Below are 12,826 nucleotides of genomic sequence, written 5' to 3'. Positions count from 1 at the left end.
AGTCCAGACTATAGACTAATCTATAGTCCAGACTATAGACTAATCTATATTCCAGACTATAGACTAATCTATAGTCCAGACTATAGACCAATCTGTAGTCCAGACTATAGACTAATCTATAGTCCAGACTATAGACTAATCTATAGTCCAGACTATAGACTAATCTATAGTCCAGACTATGGACTAATCTATAGTCCAGACAATGGACTAATCTATAGTCCAGACAATGGACTAATCTATAGTCCAGACTATAGACTAATCTATAGTCCAGACTATAGACTAACCTATAGTCCAGACTATAGACTAACCTATAGTCCAGACTATAGACTAACCTATAGTCCAGACTATAGTATATATTGTAGACTAACCTATAGTCCAGACAATGGACAAATCTAAAGTATATACTATTGGTCCAGACTATAGACTAATCCATAGTCCATATATAGACTAACCCATAGTCCATATATAGACTAATCCATAGTCCTTATATAGACTAATCTATAGTCCAGAATATAGACTAATCTATAGTCCAGAATATAGACTAATCTATAATCCACACTATAGACTAATCTATAGCCCAGACTATTGACTAATCTATAGTCCAGGCTATAGACTAATATATAGTCCAGACTAAAGACTAACCCATAGCATAGATTGTAAACTAACCTATAGTCCAGACTATGGACCAATCTATACTATATACTATTGGCTTCTCTATAGTCCATACTTTCCATATTTCGACTTTTCTATAGTGCGGTCTATAGATTAATCGATAGTCCAAACTATAAACTAACCTATAGTTCAGACCAAAGGCTAGCCTATATTCCACACTCTAGACTAGCACATATTCTAGACTATAGACTAGTATATAGTCTAGTCTAAAGACTAATCTATTGCCCACACTCTTGACCAATCTATAGTCCAGGCTATATATTAATCTATAGCATAGTTCATGCACTTATCAGTAGACTAGATTATAGGATAATCTACAGTTGCGAATAATGACAATTTTCATCAATATAGCCCACTGTAACATTTATTGAAACTTTGGATTTACGTTGCGTGAAAAAAAGCTTGCTGGAGGATTTGATGTTAAAACATTGCTCGATATTTTACAACATTTGTTTTGGCATTGGCATCTCTACAATACTTTTCTTACTTTCATACTTCTTTTTGTTAAAGTTCTTAAACATTCGTTTAATGCATTTCATACACACTCAAACAATTGCCGACGGCGACCTTTTTTAATACCCAGAGTTCTTTATACTTTTGTGTTTTTATTATAAACTTACAAAAGGGCAGGATGTTAAACATCCACAGGAGTCGTCGTCGTCTACAACAGCCAAAGTAAGTTTTTTACTCTTACCCGAAAAAGAAAAAACAGGAAGCAGAAGGAAAAGTATGCGTTTCAATATTAGTGTGCAGTATGTGTGAGTATATTTTGAACTTTCTGCTACGATTCCGTTTAAATCAAATCTTCGTAAGAAGTCTTCTAAACGTTTTATTGTTACACTTACAAACATACATACAAACATTTTTACTGCAAAACTTCTATATAAAAATGTAAGTATTTATACTTTTATTGCTTTTTTCCTTAGAAAAAAGTTTTTGTCCTAAGGATGTATTCATCGTGTGAGTGTATTTTCCGGCTGTTGTTTTTGTGTTTTTAACTTTAAAATAAATGCAAGAAATAAATCAGTTAGTGTTAATTCAAATAAATTTAATTTTGTAACACATACTCACGTGTATAACCTAAAGGGACTTTTTCAAACTCAACTAAAATTTTATTCAATCCAATAATTCGTTTGACTTTGACACATCTGTACATGCAAATGTGTATTAAGGATTGAAATGTAATTAGAATACAAGCGAAAACGCAAGATTAGCTGAATGTATATCAATCTGGGACACAGAATGATTTACAAGTGAAAAAATGGCGAGAGGTTTTTAATTCTAAATCAAAAACGATCTCAACACATTTTGATATTACAATATATGCTTCTGGTTCTCCTTTATTAAGGACTATCCCTGAAGATTTTTGTGGTCCTAAATTTTATTCCAATTTTTATTTAAGTTCCTCTCTTATGCTTCTAGGATTCGATAATAAATGTCTAACTGAACTTCGATGAGTTATATGTAATTGCTTGTGATCATTTCTGTTACTCTTTTCTACAAGACAACTTCCGAGGTTCCCATTCGATATTCTCACAATATAATATAAATAAGAACTAATATATTTTTAACATTGACTAAAGGTTTTATCCTAAAAATCTTTAAGAAAAAATCTGTTTATCACAAGACTATTCTATAAAAACTACTTTAAATTATAAACAAATTTCAACATTTTTAACTTTTGAGGTTATTGCACTCAATATAAAATCATCCAATTAGTATTTTCCATTTCCCTCATAATTTCTTATCAGGTTTTTCTTTACCTCAAGAGAAACATTTTATTAAAATAAAAATCTGTTTCATGTCATCTGTTGCAGTCCATCAAACAATAGACAGAGGGTGGCTAAGGAAAATCATCGAACTCAAAATAAACATAATAGTTTTGTTGTTGTTATAAATGTAGTTCCGTTTTAAAATAACGGAATCATACAAATTATGTGATCGTACTTCCTCTTCCAATACATGAATGTTTGAGTAAGTGCGTTCAATGAACAGATTATTTAAAGAAGAGAAAATTTTCTCACTCTCTACTTCGTATTAAAAACCAATAGAAATCGAAATTTTTAATTTTGGAAAACTATTCTCTAAAATGTATACACATTATGGTGGGTATATTGATTTTGTCATTCCGTATATAACACAGTTCAGTTCTAGTTCAGTTCTAGTTCAGTTCTAGTTCAGTTCTAGTTCAGTTCTAGTTCAGTTCTAGTTCAGTCTAGTTCAGTTCTAGTTCAGTTCTAGTTCAGTTCTAGTTCAGTTCTAGTTCAGTTCTAGTTCAGTTCAGTTCAGTTCTAGTTCAGTTTCTAGTTCAGTTCTAGTTCAGTTCTAGTTCAGTTCTAGTTCAGTTCTAGTTCAGTTCTAGTTCAGTTCTAGTTCAGTTCTAGTTCAGTTCTAGTTCAGTCTAGTTCAGTTCTAGTTCAGTTCTAGTTCAGTTCTAGTTCAGTTCTAGTTCAGTTCTAGTTCAGTTCTAGTTCAGTTCTAGTTCAGTTCTAGTTCAGTTCTAGTTCAGTTCTAGTTCAGTTCTAGTTTCAGTTCTAGTTCAGTTCTAGTTCATTTCTAGTTCTAGTCAGTTCTAGTTCAGTTCTAGTTCAGTTCTAGTTCAGTTCTAGTTCAGTTCTAGTTCAGTTCTAGTTCATGTTCTAGTTCAGTCTAGTTCAGTTCTAGTTCAGGTTCTGTTCAGTTCTAGTTCAGTCTAGTTCAGTTCTAGTTCAGTTCTAGTTCAGTTCTAGTTCAGTTCTAGTTCAGTTCTAGTTCAGTTCTAGTTCAGTTCTAGTTCAGTTCTAGTTCAGTTCTAGTTCAGTTCTAGTTCAGTTCTAGTTCAGTTCTAGTTCAGTTCTAGTTCAGTTCTAGTTCAGTTCTAGTTCAGTTCTAGTTCAGTTCTAGTTCAGTTCTAGTTCAGTTCTAGTTCAGTTCTAGTTCAGTTCTAGTTCAGTTCTAGTTCAGTTCTAGTTCAGTTCTAGTTCAGTTCTAGTTCAGTTCTAGTTCAGTTCTAGTTCAGTTCTAGTTCAGTTCTAGTTCAGTTCTAGTTCAGTTCTAGTTCAGTTCTAGTTTAGTTCTAGTTCAGTTCTAGTTCAGTTCTAGTTTTTCTAGTTCAGTTCTAGTTCAGTTCTAGTTCAGTTCTAGTTCAGTTCTAGTTCAGTTCTAGTTCAGTTCTAGTTCAGTTCTAGTTCAGTTCTAGTTCAGTTCTAGTTCAGTTCTAGTTCAGTTCTAGTTCAGTTCTAGTTCAGTTCTAGTTCAGTTCTAGTTCAGTTCTAGTTCAGTTCTAGTTCAGTTCTAGTTCAGTTCTAGTTCAGTTCTAGTTCAGTTCTAGTTCAGTTCTAGTTCAGTTCTAGTTCAGTTCTAGTTCAGTTCTAGTTCAGTTCTAGTTCAGTTCTAGTTCAGTTCTAGTTCAGTTCTAGTTCAGTTCTAGTTCAGTTCTAGTTCAGTTCTAGTTCAGTTCTAGTTCAGTTCTAGTTCAGTTCTAGTTCAGTTCTAGTTCAGTTCTAGTTCAGTTCTAGTTCAGTTCTAGTTCAGTTCTAGTTCAGTTCTAGTTCAGTTCTAGTTCAGTTCTAGTTCAGTTCTAGTTCAGTTCTAGTTCAGTTCTAGTTCAGTTCTAGTTCAGTTCTAGTTCAGTTCTAGTTCAGTTCTAGTTCAGTTCTAGTTCAGTTCTAGTTCAGTTCTAGTTCAGTTCTAGTTCAGTTCTAGTTCAGTTCTAGTTCAGTTCTAGTTCAGTTCTAGTTCAGTTCTAGTTCAGTTCTAGTTCAGTTCTAGTTCAGTTCTAGTTCAGTTCTAGTTCAGTTCTAGTTCAGTTCTAGTTCAGTTCTAGTTCAGTTCTAGTTCAGTTCTAGTTTCAGTTCTATTCAGTTTGTTCAGTTCTAGTTCAGTTCTAGTTCAGTTCTAGTTCAGTTCTAGTTCAGTTCTAGTTCAGTTCTAGTTCAGTTCTAGTTCAGTTCTAGTTCAGTTCTAGTTCAGTTCTAGTTCAGTTCTAGTTCAGTTCTAGTTCAGTTCTAGTTCAGTTCTAGTTCAGTTCTAGTTCAGTTCTAGTTCAGTTCTAGTTCAGTTCTAGTTCAGTTCTAGTTCAGTTCTAGTTCAGTTCTAGTTCAGTTCTAGTTCAGTTCTAGTTCAGTTCTAGTTCAGTTCTAGTTCAGTTCTAGTTCAGTTCTAGTTCAGTTCTAGTTCAGTTCTAGTTCAGTTCTAGTTCAGTTCTAGTTCAGTTCTAGTTCAGTTGTAGTTCAGTTGTAGTTCAGTTCTAGTTCAGTTCTAGTTCAGTTCTAGTTCAGTTCTAGTTCAGTTCTAGTTCAGTTCTAGTTCAGTTCTAGTTCAGTTCTAGTTCAGTTCTAGTTCAGTTCTAGTTCAGTTCTAGTTCAGTTCTAGTTCAGTTCTAGTTCAGTTCTAGTTCAGTTCTAGTTCAGTTCTAGTTCAGTTCAGTTCTAGTTCAGTTCTAGTTCAGTTCTAGTTCAGTTCTAGTTCAGTTCTAGTTCAGTTCTAGTTCAGTTCTAGTTCAGTTCTAGTTCAGTTCTAGTTCAGTTTAGTTCAGTTCTAGTTCAGTTCTAGTTCAGTTCTATTTCAGTTTTAGTTCAGTTCTAGTTCAGTTCTAGTTCAGTTCTAGTTCAGTTCTAGTTCAGTTCTAGTTCAGTTCTAGTTCAGTTCTAGTTCAGTTCTAGTTCAGTTCTAGTTCAGTTCTAGTTCAGTTCTAGTTCAGTTCTAGTTCAGTTCTAGTTCAGTTCTAGTTCTAGTTCAGTTCTAGTTCAGTTCTAGTTCAGTTCTAGTTCAGTTCTAGTTCAGTTCTAGTTCAGTTCTAGTTCAGTTCTAGTTCAGTTCTAGTTCAGTTCTAGTTCAGTTCTAGTTCAGTTCTAGTTCAGTTCTAGTTCAGTTCTAGTTCAGTTCTAGTTCAGTTCTAGTTCAGTTCTAGTTCAGTTCTAGTTCAGTTCTAGTTCAGTTCTAGTTCAGTTCAGTTCAGTTCAGTTCTAGTTCAGTTCTAGTTCATTTCTAGTTCAGTTCTAGTTCAGTTCTTGTTCAGTTCTAGTTCAGTTTCTAGTTCAGTTCTTCTTCAGTTCAAGTTTCGTTTACATACATTTGCATGAAGGCATTATGCTCCCTCGCTGTAGCTCAGAACCTCTCCCAACAGCTGCATAAAATCGTCATCGCTTTCATTCTAATGTTCGCCGAAACTCTCACTCTCATTCCTATTCATAAAATTCTCATAAGATTTTGCGGTTTCTTATTTACATATTTGTTGTTTCTCCTGAAGTTCTCATAAGATCTTATGATTCTATTCTTGTGCAATGACTGTTCAATGTATGGCACGCGTCTCTAAATATAGACCATTGGGGTTGCAACAATAAAAACTGTCTGCAATATGTGTGTTTTACTTCAGATGGTTTATTGGTGTTGTTGTAAGTCGTATGGAAAAATATATTTTTAGAAAACAGTGTCATGATTTAAACAAAATCAAAAAATAAAATTAAATCTTGTAAACTTCTAATGTTTAGTAAGTAAGCACCGACGATGCAAATATAGGGAAGGGGGAGAGATAAAACCAGAAGCTGCCAAAGAAATTGTAAATTGGGGAGCAGAATTTTAGTTGTGTTAAGTACATCATGGAAATAAGACGTGAAGAAGTAACATTACCCACCTATGAACAGTCGTGGTGAGCAATAGTTTGAAAAATAATTAAGAAAAAAGAAAAATTGAATTTTCAAATAACGTTTAATCAATATTGAATTGTATCTGTGTTTCTAGTGGTTTACCTAGCAAACCTTTGTGTTCTACGTTCTTTAATGATGCCCTTAAGGATCCCATATTGATATTTATAACGATTGCAGTGGTTATTGGCTCCTTTTGTTTGCTAAGTGGTTTATTCCTATTGTGTCTAGTTTCGAAAACTATACAAGATGAGATGTCCGAAGCTATTTTGTTAATAGGTGAGTAAAGTGTTTATAAATTAGTTATATAATATGGCTATAAATAAAAAAAAAAAATACTTCATGGCCGACCATATATCTGCTCTGATTATATTAAAAGTCATTGTTACTGACTTATCTAGTGCCAATGTATTAAACCGATCTAGTATCAAGTCTTTTGCAGTTCTAAAACTGCTTCAATTGCACATAAAACTTAATCCTGTTTAAGAGCCTTATCGCCTTCATATATAGTGTTAGAAATCATACTCCCAAATAACCAATTATATGACTACTAGTGGGGACCTTATATGGGCGTCAAATATGGTCCGATTTTTACTACATAACTTAAGGCAAACCACAAGGTTCGCCTTAAGTTATATATCACAAGGTTCGCCTTAAGTTATAGTGAGCTAATTAAATACTTTAAGATGAGAGTGGGACTAGTATTGTCGCAAACGCCCAATTCGCTTCCTATTTAATAGTGTTGGGTGTAGGGTGTTTTTAATACAAAGTACAGATTTGCCAGATCCTTTTATTTTCTATTATTTGCACTATTTGAATTTGCAAAATTTAATTTTAAATTTTACTTTTAGGCATTGGTTTCTTTATCTCATCTGTAGCTTGTGTATCTTGGAAATTAACAACCCGAAGGCAAATTTCACACTTTATTGCCGCTATTAAGGAAGAGACTGTATAAATAAAAGGAAAATTCTACGCAATATTCATTAACATTTGAATTTAATAATAACAATTAAATTAGTTTTAACATTAACAAAGCTAAACGTTAATATTTTGTCAACTCAAAAGTAATTTATTTAAATTTACTTAAGTGCCTTACTTTAATTTATTTAAACAATGGTTCCTATTTTTTTGTAATTTAATTTATTTAAATATTAAATTTTAACATTTACTTAGCAATTTAGGAGGATTTTTAAGACAGTATATCTTAGATTACATGTAATTTATTTATTATTCTATAAGCTATTTTTATAATAAAATTATAAATGTATATATAAAACTGACACCACACCGGAAGTATTTTGTTGTTATTTTAGTTTTTATTATCAATTTTATCAATACAATATTTAACTACATACTTATGTATATAAATATATAAGGTAATAGTTTTTGTTACATTTCTTTACATTTTAATCTTTTGTGTATCTAGTTGAAGGGCTTATTGCAAAAATAGTGTAAGTCATACAGAAATTTTGTTTGCAATCCTCAAAAGTGTTTTGAATGTTTTCCCATCATTTCGACTTGGTCGGTTCTAATTCGCTTTTCGCCCCGAATGCACTCTTTATAAACGAAACTAAACACACTTAAAAATATCATAAGCGAAAAGGTTCATTTCCGTGTATTGTCTCCTTTGGATTAGCATTCTGAGTGTCTCTTTTTATACCCACCATCAAAAAAGATGGGGGTTATATATTGATTTTGTCATTCCATTTGTAATACCTCGAACCCACAAAAGTATATATATTCCGGGTCCTTATTAAATTCTAAGACGTTCTGGCCATGTCCGTCCGTCTGTCTGTTGAAAACCCGATAGAGTCAGAACGGAATAAGCTAGAGGGTTGAAATTTTTCAAAAATATTCTCTATAGGCAAGATTTGTTTGGTATTGAAAATGGGCCATATCGGTCTACGTTTTCGGATAGCCCCAATACAAGTGGACCACCGAAAAACAGCCTTAACGGCGATGAAATTCAATATAAATAAGTTTCATATGAGACAAAATCTCCCTACCATGAGGAAGGGAGGATGGGTCCATAAATGACCCTTCCCCCATATAAGGTCCCCTTCAGTCACTTTCAATCCAAAACCTCCCTACCAAATTTTATGTGGATCGGTCCATAATTGGCGGAAAGTTTGGGTAACTTACCCTGTAAATCTGGTATGAACAGAGTTTACTCTGAACATACCTGGACCAGGAAGGAAAATTCAATGGTATCACTTGTATAAGATACCTTTTATTCATCACCATTCAACCTCGCACACTTCTCATTCATCCGACACACTCATAAAACTCTCTCTAGGTATACGGGCGGGTGAGATCCGTATATACCTACATTCATCCTGTATCATATACACTTAACACCTTAACTCATTTCCAACGCTTAGTGGCGGAAAGTTTCGGTAACTTACCCTGTAAATCTGGTATGAACAGAGTTTACTCTGAACATACCTGGACCAGGATGGAAAATTCAATGGTATCACTTGTATAAGATACCTTTCATCCATCACCATACAACCCTGCACACTTCTCATTCATCCGACACACTCATAAGACTCTCTCTAGGTATACGGGCGGGTGAGATCCGTATACACCTACATTCATCCTGTATCATATACACTTAACACCTTAACTAATTTGCTTAGTCCCACAATCACTGCTCTGTGGGGTATCTGTTGTCATTCGGCAACAGCACCGAACTTATCACGAAATATAGATTTCACCGTGCATCACTCTTTTAACCGCCACTTACTCTTCCCGCGAAATTGGCTTTAAACCACCGTCACTGCGTGGATCCCGAAGGAACCTCAACTAACTGACCAGCCAACGCAAATCCTGAGGGCAACACGTAGTACCAGATATTGTGATTCTCTGGTTGGACTTTATGTCAAATCATTCTAAGGAAAGTCCCAGGAGTGAATTGACAACACCAGTTTACAGTCCCGTCAGACTAGAGGCACTGTTTTCCCCCGGAATGACATGGATGGGGTCTTTCATCAAGGTAACATGCCGTCTGGCGGATAAATAACACTTATTTGTTACGATTATAAATCTTGTTTATGTCGAAATTCTTAGCTGTACTCGTTCTTTAAAGCCAGTGATTAGCGTTAAAGTAATTTTTTAAATTGAACCTTATATGAGGCGAAAAGTCAGATACAGACTCATCCACTAGAAATTTGATATTACGATTTACGTTACTATAAAAGTCGAATCACCTAATTTTACTCGCATTTGTAAGCCAGTAATTAGCGCTAAAGTAATTTTCTTATGTGGACCTTATATGGGAGATATAGTCAATAATGAACCGATCCTCATAAACGTTTGTATAACGATTTTGGTTCATATAAAATTAGTTTTTTTGTTCAATTTCTTAATATTTTTAAGCCAGTAATGCGCGTTAAAGTCATTTTCTGAAGGGGACCTTATGTAGAATATAGGGTCAATAATGAACCGATCCTTATAAACATTGGTAGAGAGATTTTAGCTCATATGAAACTTATATCATCACTATACTCGTATTTTTAAAACAGTTATGAACGTTAAAACTGTTTTTCGGAAGGTCCACTTGTTTGAGGGCTATGCGAAAACTTGATATTGCACATTTGCAATACCGAATAAATTTTACATAAGATATAATATGTTCTTTAATTTTTTTTCACAATAAAGCGTTATTATTGAATATTACCTTGATTCCAATATATTTAGGCAATATATTGACGAAAAAGGCTTTATGTGGGGTCTAGGGGAAAATATGAATCGATCCCTATAAAATAAAGATTAGGTAATTTCAAAATTAAGTTATGTTTGAGAGCCATTTTAAAATAATTGGAGATTAAAAAGGTTAGAATTTTAATCATTGTTACGGAATTGAAGACTGAAGGTATTCATACATGAGATTCCTTAAAGGGATGTTCCTTGGGTCACTCTGTACATACATATTTATCTATACTAGAGTTCGCCCAGCGGTCGATATTCGACCAGAACCAGAACCAATGCTGTAAAAATTGCATAAATAAGCTAAAATAAAACCTTATTTTTGTAGTTCAAATCTGTGGTAAAAAATTAACTTTATTGATATTATCAAAGTGTATAATTTGCTTTGAATAATGTTTTCTTTTAGAAAATGTGATGGGTTTTAGTAAAAGTCCCATCAGAAGTTTAAAACCTCAATTGTCAAAATTAGTTATACAACTTGTTTTACAAAAGTATTTCAACTATTTTAAAAATAATAAAAAGTAACGAACATTTCTTCTATCGACTTATTATCCCCTACATATTTACATATTCACTTTGCTGGAGTACTCTACTGTACAGTGTACACACCAGTAAAAAAATGTTAGCTGTTCAAAATACAGAATTGAAATGTTCTAAAGAATTTGTCAAAACAATAAAAATATTTTAAAATAAATAATGTCTTATCTAATTATAAATAAATTTTATTTGGATGTCATTAGTAGTCCATCCATCAGATATATGCTGTATAAATTCTCCCTTATAACACTCGACTTCAGCACGAAGACTTCAGCAGACACACATTTATTCAATTTTAATGTCTTCTAATAAAATTAAATAGTAGATATTCTATGAGGCCTTCTAATGGGCCTTTTATTAGCCTTCATATAGAAGCGCATAACGATATGCATTTTATTTCTTACTCACACTGAATCAATTCGTTAATCCATCATTTAAATCTTCCAAATCAATCAAAACTAATAATTATGTATCGCAATTCAGTATTTTTTTTAACTACAACATTTTGTCGTTAAATAGTAAAAATTCTTAAGTTAACAATAATTGTCGTTGAGTGGTAATTGAATTGAAATGTTCTAAAGAATTTGTCAAAACAATAAAAATATTTTAAAATAAATAATGTCTTATCTAATTATAAATAAATTTTATTTGGATGTCATTAGTAGTCCATCCATCAGATATATGATGTATAAATTCTCCCTTATAACACTCGACTTCAGCACGAAGACTTCAGCAGACACACATTTATTCAATTTTAATGTCTTCTAATAAAATTAAATAGTAGATATTCTATGAGGCCTTCTAATGGGCCTTTTATTATCCTTCATATAGAAGCGCATAACGATATGCATTTTATTTCTTACTCACACTGAATCAATTCGTTAATCCATCATTTAAATCTTCCAAATCAATCAAAACTAATAATTATGTATCGCAATTCAGTATTTTTTTTAACTACAACATTTTGTCGTTAAATAGTAAAAATTCTTAAGTTAACAATAATTGTCGTTGTGTGGTATGTATTCTGAATTTCATTTCACCGATTTTTTTTTCGTTAAACATAATCGAAAAAATAAATAAAAAGTTCACGTTAATAATTTTATATTTTAAAAATATTTCAATACATAACTTTTGACATTCTTATATTTTTCCGATATTTGTCTTTAAAATATTCTACGGTCGTAAAAAAGTTACGGAATTGAAAATTCGTTAATGTAACTGATTTGTCATTACTTTACGATATCAATACTTAAAATGAAAAAAAAAAAAATTACTGTATTCTGGTACTGATGTTCTACCAATAATTTTCCAGGTCAAACACCAATATCATTACATTGTTCGGCATATCTTTAGGTGTCCCCAAGCATTATTTACACATGTTTTTATATTCCCAGTTCTTTGTTTCCTCGGGAATGTCCTTTAATTTAACTATTTTGAAAAGTTCATTATCTCATTCACAATTTAGCACTTTACACAATAATATAAAACAATAAAATCCTATTTTCGCATTGCCTAAGCCTGCTTACATACTTATTTGTTTACAAAAATCTTATTAAAAACAACAACAAAAACAAATATCATGCAAAATACAAAAAGAAAACAGCAACAGAGAAGTTAAACGTTTCTGCACTCTCCTCTCTTTTTTCAAAAAGCCGTGTTGTTTACTTTTTTTTGTTTTGTTTCTTGCTTTGTTTGTTTTTAATTTCAAGAATACGTACGTGTGACTATTGTTTCTATGTATTAGTAACAACTTTAAACTCTTATAGCTTCTAAAATTCTGAACCGATCTCATTAATATATATATTGTGCACATCTGTGAACAAATACCTCTAAAATGATATATTTTTTGCCAAGATCAGATGTATACTGTAAGAGAAAAAGGGGTCACAAAAAATCGTCTTGCCTATTAATTATGTAGATAAATAAAATATTTAAATAAATGTAAAAAATCTAAATCTAAAATCTTTAATTCACCTTTCTCAACTACGATTTTGAATACCTTTTTTTATACGAACAAATCTTTCTTATTTAAAATTTTTATATAAAACTAATTTACTAATGGAATGCAAATTTGATATAGATCAATATCAAATTGACATAAACTAAAATAACACACACATACCTATGAAGGTGTTAACAAATATTATGCCAAAATATATAAAACACAACAAATAGTATATGAGGTGTGCAAAAAAGTTAAGTCAAGTGGAATTTACAATGCCCTACACTTGGAATGCTGTACTATTTAGAAACTTAATGTAATTTAAACAAATTAAAAAGAAAAT

At 32.2% G+C, this 12,826-nt stretch overlaps 1 protein-coding gene across 1 annotated transcript; it reads left to right on the top strand.

Moving 5' to 3' along the window:
- Window positions 1-6,244: 6,244 nt before the first annotated feature.
- On the top strand, window positions 6,245-7,409 carry LOC119608606. Its single transcript, XM_037963072.1, has 3 exons — window positions 6,245-6,301; window positions 6,394-6,575; window positions 7,148-7,409. Exons 1-3 carry the CDS (start codon window positions 6,252-6,254, stop codon window positions 7,249-7,251), a joined length of 336 nt encoding a protein of 111 aa, XP_037819000.1. The 5' UTR covers window positions 6,245-6,251; the 3' UTR covers window positions 7,252-7,409.
- The last annotated feature ends 5,417 nt before the right edge of the window (window positions 7,410-12,826 follow it).

This window comes from Lucilia sericata, unplaced genomic scaffold (genome assembly GCF_015586225.1).
Source record: "Lucilia sericata isolate MDLA Ls3-8-SP2 unplaced genomic scaffold, ASM1558622v1 Contig000854F_arrow, whole genome shotgun sequence".
Classification (NCBI taxonomy): Eukaryota; Metazoa; Arthropoda; class Insecta; order Diptera; family Calliphoridae; genus Lucilia; species Lucilia sericata.
The sequence above is the reverse complement of the archived record's forward strand: the minus strand, read 5'-3'. Positions and strand labels throughout refer to the sequence as shown.

Bases quoted from the DNA above. Each gene is read 5' to 3' on its own strand.
- LOC119608606 (XM_037963072.1), top strand. From the start codon at position 6,252: ATGGAAATAAGACGTGAAGAAGTAACATTACCCACCTATGAACAGTCG. The intron at 6,302-6,393 runs GTGAGCAATAGT...CTGTGTTTCTAG, and splicing joins CCCACCTATGAACAGTCGTG to TGGTTTACCTAGCAAACCTT. The intron at 6,576-7,147 runs GTGAGTAAAGTG...TTTTACTTTTAG, and splicing joins CGAAGCTATTTTGTTAATAG to GCATTGGTTTCTTTATCTCA.